Genomic DNA, 17,148 nt, shown 5'->3' with positions numbered 1-17,148 from the left:
GTAGGTTAAGTGGTTTGGAGGAGAGTGGCCCAATAATGCAAAATCCCACCATGCTCAGAGTCATGATAGAATGAAACAAAGCCAGGCAGTAAAACAGACAGTGCAGTGCATCTCAATTTTTTGTCTTTCACTAAGATGCCTTTACCACCAATTTCTATTTACTTGTAGAGCAGGATTAGCTGTAGTTAGCGGGGCGATTCCAGCAGTCTGACATCCCTCTGGCTGTGCTGTCCCAGCGCTCTGCACAGCTCCTGCAGTGTGCATCTCAGAGCCAGAGCTGCAGCGCTTCCCCCAGCTAGTAAAGCTGATGGCACTGGCTAGAAGATAAAAGTATTGCTGCCCTTATTCCAGCAGAGAGCCTGAAGCCGCAAGATTTCCATCCGGCTTCGTAATTTATTTTGCAGTGCAGCTTTCTGTTGTCCTTAGTCTCTAATGAAAAGATAAAAGCATGGAGAAGACAGAGCGCCAGTGAGAGGAGAAGAGGGCAAATAGCCATGTGTTCTCCATGAAGGCAAACAGAAAAAAGTAGAGGGGAGGAGATAAACGGGCTGTATTGGATTTATTGGTCAGATTTATTATTCAGGATTAACAAACACGGTAGTCTTTCCAGTTGGGGAGTAGTATTGTTGATCTGCTCTATTAAATTTCTGCAGAAAAATGGATATGTATTCTTGGTGTTTTGTATTTGTTTTTTAATTTGTTTGTTTGTTTTTAACATTATGATCAGTTTAATCCTCTCTCTTATTAGTTGCATCTCTTCCTGAGCTTGGTAAAAGGTCTCTGTATCTCTTTAAGTGGAGTCCTTGGGTTTGGATTGAGACAAATAGCACCAGCACAGCTGTGGAGGGAAGCTTTATTGTGAGCAGCAGACACCTCATCTTCAGTTCTTCTTCCAAGCACCTCATTTCATGTTTATGCAGAGCATCCGGGACACAGTTGTGCTTTGTCTTACAGCTGCAGAATTGTGACCTTTGTTTACATCAAAAGAGGTTGGAGGCTTCAAATAGTTGACCAGGGTCAGATAAGATACGTAGCTTTGCAGCCGTGGAGGCGAAAATAGAAGGCTTATAGTAATACTCAGCTAAGAAATCATGGGAGAGATCTCAAAAAAAAGTCTGATTTCCCCCAGAAAGAATACTGAAATTTTTAGAGCAGTCTGAGTTGATCACAAAGTGTGGAAGCTGAACCGGGAGGTACATACAGAAATCCAGTATTCCTACAGCTACAGAATAAACAGGAAAACAGCCGTGATTCAGTAATACTGCCAGTTTGATATCAGTAACATCTATGTGGTAGATTGTAGTGGTTTCAATTTATCATATGGGTTGGAATCTATTGTAAGATCGTTGTGAAATAACTTCGGGTGAATGTAAAGAAGTGAAAATTGCAATACAGTCAATGTCCAAAAAAGATAACATTGAAACGCTTTTAAAATATAATTACATTGATCACAGCAAAGAACAGATGGTTATAGCTGTATTTATACTTACTGAAGGAAAAATCTAAATTCATTTCTAAACAAACACAAGACAGCACATTTTGAAGGGGAAAACTGCACAAGTTTTATGGATGAGCATCACTCACTTGGGTGTTGTTGGCTTTTGGGAGAAAGCAGGATTTGTACAGTGTGCTGTGCGGCACACCTCAGCCTTGTGGTACTGCTTGAGAAGGTGCTTCTTCAGCTGCCTGCAGACAGCAGGCTGAAGAGGTGATAGCTCAGACATCTGAGGGAGAAAAGGAGCCGGCGTGGTAATTTGCACGCTGAACCGATTCTAGGCAGTGCTGGGCGGGAGCTTGAAGGTACAGCACTGGTGGGGTGGACGGCATGCAGTATGCAGCAGCCACTTGTCTGACCTTTATATCAGAGCTGTGTAAGAGAACTGAATTTTATTGAAACCCTCCCATAGGTTGGTTTTATTTCAGCTTTTGAAGCCTCAGTACTTTTAACAATAAGTTTTAATGTAATTTTGATATGACATTAATGTTCACAAGACCCTAAAGCTGTGTGTTTAATGGGATTAAAGCAAATGGAATTTGATGGGGCTTTGGCCTTAAAAATTGCTGGGGTTTTATTTATTTAATCATGCCAAAATTGAACAAGGAAAATATTCTTTTACTGTACCTTAGCCCTAGTTGTCTTGACTCTGCAACTGCTCTGTTGATGACTCAAAGCCATGGTGAACTAATTAAGACAGTACTGTGTTACTAACAAAAGAGCTGCTTTCTTCCTCTCTCCTCCCCCCCAGCAGTTTGTCAAACAAAATTGTATCCTATACCAAAATAATAGAAATCTAATGCATCCTGGCACGCTGTCTCTAGTCAACCAACAGTATTTTGTAATGCTATGTTAGTACGTGTATTAGAGGACTTGTGTTTTACGCAGCCCATCAACACAAGGGAATCATTAATTTCTGGAGAGTGCCTTTGCCAAACGATGTGGGCTTTAAATCTCCTACATACATAGAAAAGTACTGTCCATCTCAAATGCTCTAAATGGATATAATAATTATTGAAAATAATAGGTATAGTAATATTTTATGTTTTGTGTTTTAAGTAACTGCATTGTACAGTTCATATTCTTTTGAAAACGTCACTGATATGTATGCATTTGCATAGACATAGATGCAGCTTCTTAATTTTTTTCATGTGGAGCTGAATTATAGGATGCTGCTGTTCCTCTTGCTTGTAGTTTTCTGTGGTTTGCATGCATTTTAAGATAATTTTGTCTTGTTTAAAGTATTTTTGTGCTAATGTAGTTTCTCTTGCCACCTTTGTTTTTTATATAAAGACGTGTTGCATCTGCTTTTTGAAAGTTGTCTTTAAAAACTTTTAGCAATAGTTAACTCAGCTGCTTGTTTCTGCTCTCTAAGGGGTCGCCTGGCCTGATATGCACCGTCTGGCTGACAGAGTCCATCTGGAGGAGTTGACAAAAATTGGCATTCTGAAAGGCAATGTAGATGACATGGTGAAGGTTCATCTGGGTGCAATATTTATGCCACACGGACTTGGACATCTACTTGGAATCGATGTGCATGACGTTGGAGGCTACCCAGAGGTTAGTGTTAGTCCATTCTCAACGGCCTCGTAGATTAACCCCTCTGATTCGATCAGCATTTCTCTTAGCTAATGCGTGATTAGTCGGTTACATCTTCTCAGAGGTGGAACAGAGGTGCATTTAAGTGTATCCTTTTGATATTTGGTGTATCTAGTGATATCTTATGCAGTTCACTTAAGGGGAATTTATTACTTCATTGAAATATCTATTGCTTGTAGGAAGAAATCAACTGATGCTGCCCTCTGGACATTCTTCATCTGTTCAATTTCTATATACATTGTGGTGTATCTCCTAGATTCACCACTGTAACATATATCACTCAGGCATAACTATACCATGACAGAAAGCTATGTAGTGTACCTGAGCCACATGAAACCTGTAGTGAGAGGACTCACTTGCTGTGTTCCAGATGTGAGACAGCTGTGGGAACCTACTGTTCTAACTGGGCTAGTAAATCCTGATGGCTTGGCATATGGAAACAATCTGGTTTATATTCCTGTCTTGAACTTTAATCTCTGCTGTCCACACGGGCATCGATGTAGATGTGTTGTTCTGGAACAGAAATAGAAGGGAAGTGTCCATAAAGTCTCCCAGTCTTTGCAAATGTGAAAGCATGATCTCTTGTATTCTGAGTTTCTGCAGAAATCACAAAGTGATTACCTTTTCCCTTGAATTAACACAATGGTTTGTGACTGCAGTTTGAAAACAGAATAGGTAAAATTCTGTACCCAATGATAAGATGCTTGCAATGATACTGGAAAAAAAAAAAGAAAACCCTCTCTAAGGAAATTGAATATAATGTTTGAATACAAAAAGGAAGTCTACAGTAGCTTCAGAAAGATTTCAGAAGGATTTTCTGTATTACATTTTGGTTACATGAGGCTGACTGTTTAAGGGTTTTCTTAGGTAAGGTTTAAGCATGTTTAAAAGCTTGTTCATGTTGGGTGCATGGGCTGCATAACAGCTGCTCTCGCTGATTTTGCGTTTGCAGAGGGAAGAAACAGGATATAATATTTGAGGGTACTTGTTATTTTTAAACACTACAAGATGATTGTTGTTGACACACAGTACTGTGATGACAATATATTGGCATCAGCTATTATACTTACATGTAATAAAAATGAAACAAAAATCAAAAGCAACCCTATGCTGATTTTAAGGTTTCTTCACTAGCTAATACAGACAGGATGGATATTTCTCCTCCTCTCTCTCTCCCAAGTGCATTCTCTCCGTGTATAAATGGAAGGCATTCAGCAAAGCACAGGGGATGTGGTGACTTGGGAGAATTCATGGACTTTGAAATCCAGGACCCCAGTGTTGCATGCCTTTGCTTAGATCGTTTTTGCTTGTGTTGGGAATAACCTTGCTGGATTTGGTGGAGCTGCTGAAACTTAAGCATATGTTCAAGACTTAGTACGGTAGAGAGAGAACTAAATTTTAGGAACAAGTGAGAAGAATTAAGAAAGTGAAAAGTATTGTGTTTGCTCTTTAAGTTTTTATATAATTTAAGAGACATTTTTTCTGAGAGCATATTGATATATCCAGAGATCTGTGAGAGCAACCGTATAGATAAAACTAGATTTAGGGATGCAATTTTCATACAAGTTAAACTCTCCACTTTTATATTGAAGGTCTGTAAAACATACCAGAGCTCTATGCAGATAGAAAATTTTATACTTGCAAATGTTAAATTTGTTTGTGTAGACATGCAACTACATTATTAAATTAAAAATATTTGCATGGCTAATTCCCTTTCAGAATCTGATCCTAAATAACAAATTTCCTGAATATAGGGCAAGCATGTATGTGAACTCATGAACAAGTAGCTGAAGACCTGTGTTGGCATATAAACGTGCATGTAGCATGGCATCAGCTTAAGTTTGAAAAACAATGAATTTGGGCTTCTGTAGAAGGGCAGCCCCTTTGAAGTCTCTCTGCAGCATTGATTCCACCTCTGTTAGACCTGACACGTCTCTTCTGACCCTAAGCATGAGATTCCTTGCATTGGGTCATTTGGCTAAGGTGAGCGTCAGAGCACCTGATGGTGGAAAACCCACATCAGAAGCCTGTCGATGGTGTGAACTGCATTAGGTGCTTCTGGGCTTGAGCCTCTAATGGGAGGCACAGTTCCTGCCTGTGGCAGCAGGAAGCCATGGGGCTGCTGCTCCCAGGTGGCACTGGAAGGCTTCAGGGGACGAGGTTTTCCCCAGGCAAATCTAAACGTGAGCAATTGGACTCTTCTCATGAGTCTGATAAATGTCTGTATTAAATAGGAGAAGGCTTTTTTATCTATGGCTTGTTTCATGAGATGATGTGTTTTGAAAGCAACAAATGGACTGGGGAGTGATTTTTGGTGTGTTTTAAACATTTACTACCTAGCAAGATTTTCACAAGGAACTTTATAAAGCTAGTTGTGTGTTTGTTGTACGCTGAGCCTATGCCATGTATCATGCTCTTTTTTTCTAACTGGTTAAGAAGCAAGTTATTTTATTTTGGCCGAGGGAATTTCTGGGAGTATTACAAAGGATTTTTAAAAATAAAAACTTTTTCCAAGTGGATATTATTCCATTATTTTTCCTCAAGTGTAAACAGTTACATTTGGAATAATACAATAAGCTTTAATTTCCTAATTTTTACCCGTCACAAAGTTTTGTGTGTTCCAAAAAAACTATTTCCAGACATTGTTAGCTTAGATTAGTTATTCATTAGTAGCCAAAGTTTTTTGGTTTGCTTTTTTTTTTTTCAGAATTGGCAATAATAGGTTTTCATCTTTTCCAGTAAGCTGCTTTCACATGTAGCACTGAACAAGCACTTTCTTCCTTTTTGACAAACACTAAAAAGTTTGCACGTTTTCTGTAAAGGATACTCTTGAATATTAGAAAATATAACATTTCCCATCCTTTATTGCCATAATAAAGAGTAATGAGTGTTGGCCAGCAATAAACGTGGCTTAGCAGCTATGTTTAAGACAAGGTTTCTAAAAGAACGTAACCACTGGTGTTCCCCTTTTAAGCATGCAAGTAAATGTCCTGATTTTCAGAAGTGCTCCACAGTCAAGAGCTCCTTTGAGAATGTGGCCTCCTGTAGTGTGCCACTTTATTCCTACTGGGGAAGCTGAGCGTTGAATACTACTTTGAAAATCTGTCTGCTTCTTTTAAGGGTCTAACTAAAACTTGAGCAGCTCTGAAAATCCAGCCCCAGTGGTACTAATCACTTCAGAAAATCTGGCCTTCAGTCAGAAAGAGCTAGCTTCAAAGGGTGAAAACTCCACTGGGCTTAGCTTCAGCTGTAAAATTTAATCATGGAGGTGGTTTTCCCACACTCTTTCATTTGTTTCTGGGTAAATTCGATATGGGATATAAATGAGGGTTTGTGCCTGTTGCAATTGAGCAAATGTGGTAGGTGATCCCAAATTTTCAGACCCTGAGGTAGATGGGGCTGAAGTTTTCATTTAAATCTAGGTTCTGTGTCTCTAGATGCTTGAGTTGATTCAATTTCATGTTATATTAATTGACTGTAAGGCTCTGAAGAATGCTAAGTACATTTGATGACTTTCTGTAATAATAAGCCAGTTAATTTAAGTTAAGTTAATAACTACTGCGATTTTAACATCTTGTGAATTAAGAGTTTCATTTTGTTTTGTCTTTTAAAATTACAAGATTTACCTTAGTTTAAAGTTTTAATTCAGTTCTCTATTCTCACGAAAAGCTGATCCTTTCATTGCTATTCTGCATCGGCAAATTAAGGTTAGCGGTTTGTTTTGATCCTGGAGTTATCCATGTCCTCCGTGACTGTGCGTGCTCGGGGAACATCTCTGCTGTTCGGAGAGGTGTGCAGGCTCCGTCTGGCTCAAACAGAAAGCTTTCCACCAGGTCCCAGATGACTGTCTGGGGATTTAGGTTGCCAAACCTACTAGAGAATGCAGGAATAATCTTGTTCCCTTTCTTGTTCTGACAAAAATTATTTTCCTTTTGTATCCTAGTTTATGCTGAAGCAGAAAATTTCATTTTTTGTGGTTAGCATTGCAAATGATGCATTGATGGTTTTTCCTTTAAGAAGCAGAGGATGAGGTGAATTTACCAAGGAGCCTAAAGCTGTTATGTGGAGTCCCAGTGATGCAAATTGCTTCACTTGGTCATAACCTTGCAAAGCCTTGCTGCAGCTTTGTGTACCCAGGACCTGCAAACATGAAACAACCTGTATGGTAGGCACTTAAATGAGCAAGGAGAAAAAGGGCTTTTTACCAGTTCTAGCTTTTTTTTTTTTTTTTTTTTTTTTTTTTTTTTTTTTCTTGTAGTCAGGTTTTTTTTGCCTTGAGAAGATACAAGAAATTTGCTTCTTATGCCTCATGGGGTCCCCTTGAATCACTTTTCTTTTGATTCTTTGCATTCTTTTACAGCAGTAGCAGAGCTGTGTGGTTGGGTGGGCCACTGAGCAGGCAGAGTGCAGGCAAAAGACAAACTGGTAATGGCTTTCAATTCTGCAGCATTTCCATGCAGAATAGCACTGAAATCCAGAGTGTCTGTGTTGGGTCTAACACCAGTAAAGTTTCCTACAGCACTAAAGATTCTTCTGTGGGATTTGAAACCCCTCCCAGAGTTAGGTTAATAGATCTTCTTACCATAGCTGTCACATCTTTCATATGCTCAGAAAAGTTGTGATCAGGTCCCAGCAGCCTTTCCCTGCAGGGACTGTTGCTGGAGTGTGGGTGTTCTTGGAAACTTAGGACTTGGGCAAAGGCAGAACAGAAGGGAAGGTCCAGGTGGTGTGTCAGTGCAGTGCCTGGTGCAGACCATGCACCATCTCCCCATAGGATTCCCCTCTTCCTCTGAGAAAGAAAGTGTTATGGACTTGGGTTTTTTATTGCTTGGATTGGGTTTCATTATTATTTTTTTTTTGAAGTAGATACTTGCTTATGTTTGTTTTACTTGCTGAAGTTTGTTGCAAAACACTTTGTGTGCTAAGAGAGCTTTTATCTGAATATTTGTTGTCCAAATCTTTCTGAAAGTTTAGCAGAGACTAACAGAACTTGTGTTTCTGAGCAAGTCATTATACATGCAGGAGGAATCTAAAACCAAGATAACAGAGTTACAACTTAGTAACAACTTTTTATCACAATTCTTTTGATTTATCTATCTAAATAACCTATCTATCTAAATAATATTTTCCTCATCTTCCAGATTTATGCTGTAGTTGGCAAGTTAGTGATTTTTACTATTTGCTCTTGGTTATTCTCACCCTTAGGTTTTAAGAAGAAAAAAAAACAAAAAACAACTGTACATTGCATTGTTTCCATTATGATAGCAATGGAGGTTGGTGACATCTGGGGATCAGGCAGTAAAAATGACAGGTGAAGTTATGGACAGAACCGCGTTTAAGCGATGGATTGAAATTCAGCTGTATCTGACTCAGAGCAGGCAGTTACCTCGAGTAAGTGACAGGTGATTCTTCCTCACTCCCTGCAATAGCAGAAAACTTACCAGGCAGTTTAAACCTGATACCACCTAGGAAAAGAGCAAAAATGTTCCAAATAAAAATAGCCAGATAATATCATTTGCCCTTCATTCCCCCCCAATATTAACTTAGAGCTGTGTCCCAAAAGCTCCAGCCAGTAATTAGATTCTCCTGCAGAAGTGGAAGCTTTGACTTGCAAATGCCACAAGTGGTATGTGATGCTTGGGGCATGTTCTCGGGTAACCTGCTGCTGATTTCAAAGGCAGGAGTAGCAGTACCTTCAGGTGACTATAGGCAGCTCAGGCTGCTGGGGAAAAGCGGGACAGACTGAATAAAGTAATCTTCATTAGCAGCACTCAGCTAGAGAAACAAGGGCTGAGAGGGAAGGGACCAGGAGACAAGTGAAATCGAATTCAGGCCTTTTATTTTACTAGCCACATAGGGCTCCATTCTTTTTACAATAAATGAGCTAATTAGATGTTGGGTATACACAGTGGGAGAATGGGGAAGAGGGAAAGAGCTGAGATTTCACTTCAGTGTTAATTTTGTATAATCTCAATACAGCGTTGGTATTCTGTTGAATTAAATATTTGATTGAACTCAATTTGGTAAAACGGTTAGGACTTCACTGTATCGGATGTGGTCCAAATGGGACAGTCTTATTTGTCAGGCTCAGAGAAGTTCTGTGATGATTTAACTGGAAAAAAGCACCAGAAACTAGTTTTGTGTCTCTCAGTATTTGCAGTTATGAATAGCTTTGGTGATCTCTGCTGTGGCCGTGTTTTGCTGCTCTTGCTGGCTTGAGAAAACTTGTGGGTGATGCCAACTAAGCCTTGCAGCCCTGGTTTCTGTGTTTGTGCATCGCCAGCTGGTGCATTGGCTTTGTAGGAGATGAGCAGCCAGCAGACATCACCTATGTGTTTTTCTTCTGACCTGATCTAAAGACACACCCAAGATCAGTCTCACCCAAGGGTTCCAAGAGCTCTTTGTGCTTTCCATCATTGTGCCTGGTAGCTGGTGGCTGTGGGACAAGATCCATCCTGATGCACATTGCAGTTCTTCCATAGAAGAAGTAACATGTACCATTAATCACTGAGCTGCTTAAAAGCAGATCGCTATTCATCTTTACATTGAGGTATTCTGGGATATTGCAACTTCTAGTCTTCTGTAAGTCTTCCTACTTTCCTGAGCGATAGGCATATTTGCATACTTCCTAATTCCCTCCTTATTCCAAAAATAGATCTATATTTTATATTACTCTCCACTTAACTTAATTTGAACTTTTATTTTGCTTACATAGTAATGAAATCAGTTTACATAATAATTCTCTTGTTCCCTTGACAGTCCTTATTGCCTAGACATGCTGTTTTTTGTTACCTTACATGAACCATTAATTGGAATCCGATGTTCTTGGCAGGAGTACAGTCACAAATGACAGTGTCATACATCTGTGCTTACTGTGGGAGTGTCTCAATTTTAAAATGTGAGCAGAACCTCCAAATAAAATCAGTCTTAGAAAATGGTTTTGGATATAGTTTGTTGTAGCAGTATACAGGAAAATAAACAGTTCTTTGAAAAGTAATATTCCCAAAATATCACTAGGAGTCTCTTTTTGGATGCCTAGGTGTTAATATTTTCTAGATTATTCTCTCTTTTTTTTTTTTTTTTGTACCATCTTACGCTTTACAATTGTACATACAGCACTGAGTGTGACAGGGTCCTGATCCATGGCCAGGCCTCCAGGATATAACAATAATAGAAACAAACATCCACAACTGCTGCGCCGGCATTCAGACTTTTACTCTTCATTTCATCTAACTCCAAAACAACATCATGGTTATTGTTGAAAACAAGACATTAGCTGTCTAGTTGCAAAATACATGGAAGCTTCCTCCTTACACAGAAGGAAATCTGTTAGTGGCAGAGGATTCGTACCAATGGAGCAAGGTTTCCTCAGCAGGCTTTACTCTCAACAGGATTTGACATGATGATGGGAAATGGCAATGTCCTTGTTTCACACCTCTCACCTTCCATTTGAGGAGGGAGGTGTCTCGGTCATTACAGGAGTCCTCAGTTGTCCTGGTTCTGTAAACCACCAAAGTGGAGCTGGTGGACATGGTACCTACCGAGATAGTTACAAGTGCCTCAGACGTCACTTGGGATGCTGAGGCCATAGCTTTACATATGTAAAGTGCTGCTCTCAAAAGAAGGAATGTTGTCATCACCCCTACATGATCATCTTCTGTGCCATGCTCTTGCCCTTCCTCAGCACAACTTTTCCTCCAGCTTCACATGAGACAGACTGAGTATGCATGGCCACATACAGGTGACAGCCAGAAACTCCCTTCTCCTCTTCCATTTCATGCATCTCTTAGTGAACACCTTGCCAGACTCTACTAAAGGGGCAGGTAGGGCTTCCCTGCCATGTTCCCACCCACTGGTGTCCTGCTTTCTGTCCTTGATAAGCTGAGCAGTTACCCTTTCTCCAAAGGCCCATAAAAGACGCTTTTGTGGAATAAATGCAGCTGCTGCCATTTACCCAGTGGCTTCAGTACCCACAAAATCCAAGGATATGGAGATGAAACCAGGAGCTAACACAACATGGAGTTGCTAGGATTGAGGGAATATCAGAAAGTTTGTGAATTCCTTCTGCTTCTGTAGGAGCAGGACTGGGGGCTGTTTCCTATGTTGGTGACCATCCAGGGAGCTTCCACCTCCGAAGGCATCCCCTTGTGTGTCCCTGGCTCTTGCTTGTTGGCTGTAAGCATGTTGTTAGCTTCCTGGAGGGAATGCTAAAAGCAGAATCGGACTGCAGACTGTCCAGACAAAGCATCTGAGTGTTGCTTTAGTGCTTGTATGGAAAGACCTGAGGTGTGCATCCAGGCTTGGTCATCACACCTGGTATTAAATCTCCTTTGCTTTAAGAAAAGGCAAAAAATGCACATGCAGTGCCAGCGCTGCCTTCAGAGGATGTTTGCCATTGTTTTTCTCACTGTGCATTCATCTTTCTAGCATCTGTCTTGGATTGACTGCCTTAGAAAAGTCATTTACAAACAGAATTGAAGGGAAGTACACTTAAAAGCCAAATATGGGTTGTTTGTTGTAAAGCAGCCGATAGATACTTGGCAACACACCAAAAGGTCCAGACACTAATCTAATTGTTTACAGCTCATGGAAAGATTAATCCACAAGATTGGATGCCCTCATTTCCTTTACGCATTACAATGAATGTGTGAGATGCCAAACCCCATGGGGCAACAGCAAAAAGAAAAATGGCTCCATTTCTGCACAGTTACTGTTTCAAGTTTAGAAATACATTGCTTCTCTTTGATTTTTGATAAGAATTTAAATGCAAAGTGCTGTGCTTAATATCACACTATTCATGTTTCCTAGCCTCATTACATAAAAATTGTGCCTTCTTATTTTAATGTAACATGCAAAGCATGGATTGAATGTTTGGAATGAAAGGTAGCAATTATACAGTGAAAACAGTCAGAGTATGTTTGCTGCATCCTATTGGCCTGGCTTACAAGGGCACCAAGAGCTGCATATGCTCAGCGTTTCTGAAAAAATGGGCACATGCAGATGCCCAAGCTAGTTAGCTCTGAAAACCTTGGCTACTGTAAGGTGTTTTGCATTGGGACAGAATAAGCTCTGCAAAGGAAAAAAAAAAAAAAAAAAAAAAGCAACCCCATTATTGCTTGGGTGACCGGTGAGAACAAAACAAACAGTGCTGAGTGGCTACTGCAGGCTCTGCTCCTGTGAGATAGGCTTTCTCTGAACTGAAAGTGGAGCTCAAGAGCAAACAGTGCTGTGGGGTTAGACACACTTTGAAGAGGGAGCGATTCAGTGAGATTAAAACATGGCTAATATGCAGGGTATGCCCCTGCCTCCCCCCGGCGTCATGGCACTTCTTCCAGAGGTGTGGAAGAAATGCAGGAGCACAGCTGTGCCAGGACGTACAGCCCTGGCTGCCAGAAGCAGAGGGTAGCATCCTGGCAACAAGCTTCCCCTTCCAGAAGGGGATGTTTGATTCAACTGCTACCAGTTACAGTGCTGGTGCTTTTGAGAAGAGCCAGCCTGCTACCAACGGGAAAACTATGATGACTTTGGCCATGAGAAGGCCTTGGGAAAGCAACCTGGAGACCAGATAAATAAAGCCTTTGTCTTGCAAACCCACTAACCTTTGGCTGTATAGTTCGGAAAAGTTTTCATGAGTGAAGTGTGTACATGTTTGTAAGCTGGCCGGCCTGTGATCTGTTTGCTGGTCATCACGATATTTGTTGATGAAATTTTGCTGCAGTTGCAAAGGATTTTCAAAAAACTAGTGGGATCGAGATATATTTATTCAGATGTTGCAATACCTGGCACATTTGGGGGAAGAAAATTAATATCCTGAACTAGTCTTTGCAGTGTTTCTAATTCCTTGACTAAGCACGTCCTCATATATCATTTTACTTTACCAGCTTTTGAGAAGAAGAGAACATTTTGCTAGTCAGAACTTGTTTTGACTTGGTGCTGACTGATATTATTAAAAACTATGTTGCCTGAAAGTCTGAATCTGACAAAAGTTTAGTTTTAAATGGGCTGCTTTTATGAGGTCATGTGTAGACTCATTGCTCATGAATCAAGATCATAAATATATAAGCTTAATAACATACAGTGAGAATAAACATTTGCATATCCTTGGAGAAATTGTTCTCTGTTGCATAGTTCAGCTATTTCAGCCATGATGTGGAGGGTGCATTTCAAGATTTTCATGTTGCTTAAGATACTGTATACTTCAAGAGAAGGTATAGAAAGAAATAGTGCAAGAAATTATTTGTTCTCCAAAAATAGTACATCTCCCAAGGTAGAGTGTGACAGTACTGAGCACATCCTAAAGCCAGAACTTCTGCAGCCTAAAAAACAGTTTGGCTATTGAGTTGAAACCTGGTAATCACTGTGCTTGAAAGCTAAATGAGAGAATGATGAGAGAGAATTTTATAGCACAATTTCAGTCCTCTAATTCCCAATTATTTTATGTGTTTTGGATGTCTTATGGAACGGTCAGCATTGGATGGTCTTGATAAGAGGTTTGCCACAGGTGGTGTTTCTGTCCATCAGAACTGGTGTTTTTTCCCCAGGGAGTGGACCGCATTGACCTGCCAGGGCTCCGAAGCCTGCGCACTGCTCGGAACCTGGAGCAGGGCATGGTGCTGACCATTGAACCAGGTATCTACTTCATCGACCACCTCTTGGACCAAGCCCTCTGTGATCCTGCACAGTCCTGTTTCATCAACAACGATGTCCTGCAACGTTTCAGGGGATTTGGTGGGGTGAGTAATTTTTGGCTGGATGGCTTTCTGAAACCCCTTTTCTGTTTCTTTGCTATATACTTGAGAAGTTTTAATGTCTTGTATGGGGGTCTGTTCCTGAAACAGTACCTCAGGCCATTTTGCCCTGCAGACAAAATGGTCTTTTCTTGTTATTTTTAAATGTACTTTTATACTTGTGATACCTAATTAACAAGGGACCTGTATTTTTCCATTGATTGAAATACCTTCTGTCAACACTGTACAGTTATGTGCCAGGTAGGAGTTCTGTCCAATCCAAGACGTGTATATGTTATGAAATAAGAGACTGAGATTCACATTCCAGAGTTACAGCAGCAGCAGTCGGGTGCTCTGTCCCAGGGCAGGAGAGTCTTACGCTGTTCAAGTCAGGCATTACAGAAAAACAGTAATAATTACTCTTACTGCCTTAATGCCAGAATGGCCTGAAACTGATTAATGTAAAACCTTCCCCTGTTTTCCTGAGGAATGGCCAGTGGTCTTCATGAGCTCTTGTGCTTAAGGTATCACATTGCAGGGCTTATGTAGTAGCGTGTGTGCAGAAAAGGTTGGCTGACTGGGGAGTTAGCAGTGGTCCGAATGATCGTTTCCACTCAGAGCTGCTGTGTAAATAGAAGGGCCTTGTTTCTCCATGCTCTCCAGGGCATTTCCCATTCAAAACCACCACCCTAGCAGAATGTGTAGCAGTTGCAGTGGCTTCCAGTAGGTTTTCATTTTAGCAGAGCAAGCATTTGAAGGGTGCCGCATTGTTCTCTGGGCTTCCGTATTCATGCACAGAGAAGATAAAGCAGGCAGCTGTAATGCCCCATCCTTCTCTTGGCTTTTCTGCTAAATCTCAACACAGCTAACAATCGCTGGCAACGGCGGTGATTTTCTGGTATGAGAAGTCACTCATTAGGAATTGTCTGTTGCTGCCATCAACTAATTTATCACTGTACGCCAGCCATGAGAGGGTAATTACTGTAACGTTCTTGGTCTGAGCTGGCTTTGAACCACCAACCCAGACCAAAAAGTGGTGTGTGCCATTACCAGCTGTGTGAGTCACTCAGGCTCCTGGGCAGCTGCCTCTGGAAGCTCGCTATCCGGTGTGAGCAATCTTATCAAAAGACGTGGGACTTTACCCTCTCTGCTATTTAATTCACTGCTGAGGTTTGGAACGTTATCTGTCTCTGTGTTGTTTCTTTATCAAGACTTGCCAGCCAGCCAACTGAGACACAGATGAATGAAAGGCAGTTAACTCTCCATTTTCTAATTTTGAACACGTTATATATGGTACCACGCGCTGAAACGTATTCTAAAGAAACACTGTAGTGCACTCATGTAACTTAATACCACAATGAAAACAGTTTTAACTATTTTCATTTTTCTTGCAAACATGCTGTGGGAGGTTTTGGGCAGTTGAATTGATTCCTGGTGAGCTTTCTTTGGAAGCATTCAGTGAAGCCCACGTTTTTCCATGGTTTGCTGTGAATGCCCTCTCCAGCTCTGCTGGCTTGAGGCATGCATGTGGCTCACCTGCGGTGTGTGTTTGCATGCAACAGGAATGGCAGCACAGCATCTCTACCTTGGTATGACTTGCTGAATCAGTCACTTCTGTTCCAGAGATTCCAAACAAAGTCTAACTTTCTCCCCTGTTTTTTGCTTAGCTTCCTGTAATGATGACTTGTAAGGAGAGCCAGCCAACAAACTTTGCGAAAAGGGGGAGCTGCCCAAAAACGATTGAGCAAAAATCTAAATCTCCGATCCCCCTGTGAACAATACATTTTACTTAGAGCAAAAAAATAATACACACACACCCTGAGCCAGATGTTGTCACTTGATTTTGTCCAGGAGAAGAATGGAAATAAAATCTCAGACAGAAATGCATCCGAATATTTCTGAATTCTGCACAAAAGCTGAACAGTAATGCAATCAAAATGCAATTTGTGTTGTTGAGAGTGCTTAGTTATCTGCATGCTGGTTCATTTTAGCGTTTCCAGAATGAATGAGTATTTGTCTCAAACATATGTCAGAAAACTTTCTCTCTACATGATTTAAAGATCTTATGAAGCCCAGTGTTGTTACTGATGTGTAGTCATATGTAGTCATAGAAGTATGGGGATTAGTACTGATGGCAGTTCTAGCCAAGGAGCTCACTACAGTCATGTCCAATGTTTCTTTAAGTTTGTAAGAAAAATACATACTGAAAAAGGAAATAACTAGCTTATTTTCCTCTGCAGAGCTCAGCACTAACTAAAGTATTCTTAATTTGGTATGGTTTAATTCGCTTCAAAAATGAACTTACATTAACCAAAGTAATACCACTGCAATTCTGAGTAAGATGATCCACACAAGGATTTGTGGAGTTTAATGAATTCACCTTGAATTCATGTCTTTTTTGGTTTTAGATAATTTTCTTGAATGTGACAAGTCTCTGCACTGAGAACAGAAGCCCTCTTGCTGTGCCAGAAAGACCGTAGCCATTTACTGTAATTCATGCTGCCTAGTGTTAGCTGTAAGAGATTATAAAAGCTTCAGAGCAAGGAAGAATAGAGAAAATGAGAGTTTTTCCTTCTCTAACTGTGAATATCTGCTGGTACCCACCATCGGTGCTGGTGCAGCAGCACAGCTGCACACATTCAGACCAGGTGCAAGGCAGTCCAGCCTTTCTGCCTACGTGTAACGCAAACACACCCGGGCTGTATGGCTGTAACTGCTGCTCGGAAACCTCGTAATTTGGCCTCTTCCCAATCAGGAGTTGTTCTTGATCAAATACGGATCCCTCTGGAGCGAGGCAAGAGTTTTTGCTAAGGGAGCTGCTTCTGAGAGCTCACATTGCCCTGTCTGAAGCCCTAAACTCGTACTTGACAGACGTGAAGTCCATTTTCGGGTCCATTACAAGCTTCCTCAGCCAATTTTGGGAAGTCACTCGGTCACATGTACTTTAGTTCTGTGAAATGAAGGCCCAGTTTACTGAGGTCATAAATGCTGTGGGGCATGGGCTGCCGTCAGGTGGTGGCACAGCGCCTGTCCCAGGGCACCTCTGCTCTGCCCAGGCTCTGCAAGCGTTGTTCTCTTGAATAAACAGAGAGGTGCAAGTAGAGCACATAGAGGTATGTATATGTGGTTGTATGTTTTGCTCAGGAAAAGCATTTGGTTCCTGAGGGAAGGGGAAATACCAACTCCAAATGCTGCCCTTTAGGGTTTGACATTTCCATTCTTCATAAGCCGATTTCTGATTCATGCAGTTCATATGATGTTTTCTCAAAGACGCAGTAAAACCATTCAGTCTTTTTTTTTTTTTTTTTTTTTTTTTTTGCCTTAAGT

The 17,148-nt window shown here is 40.9% G+C and overlaps 1 protein-coding gene across 2 annotated transcripts in view; it reads left to right on the top strand.

The window, feature by feature from the left end:
- PEPD (peptidase D) overlaps positions 1 to 17,148 on the top strand; it is a 137,704-nt gene that overhangs the window by 114,960 nt on the left and 5,596 nt on the right. For both annotated transcript variants that reach the window (XM_082769798.1, XM_082769797.1), the window contains exons 13-14: positions 2,871 to 3,055; positions 13,636 to 13,827. In XM_082769798.1, the coding sequence (XP_082625924.1) occupies positions 2,871 to 3,055; positions 13,636 to 13,827 (377 nt within the window). The remainder of the gene's footprint in view (positions 1 to 2,870; positions 3,056 to 13,635; positions 13,828 to 17,148) is intronic.

This window comes from Aythya marila, assembly GCF_965140915.1.
Source record: "Aythya marila genome assembly, chromosome: 12".
Lineage (NCBI taxonomy): Eukaryota > Metazoa > Chordata > Aves > Anseriformes > Anatidae > Aythya > Aythya marila.
Note: the sequence above shows the minus strand (reverse complement) of the source record. Positions and strands in the feature narration are given on the sequence as shown.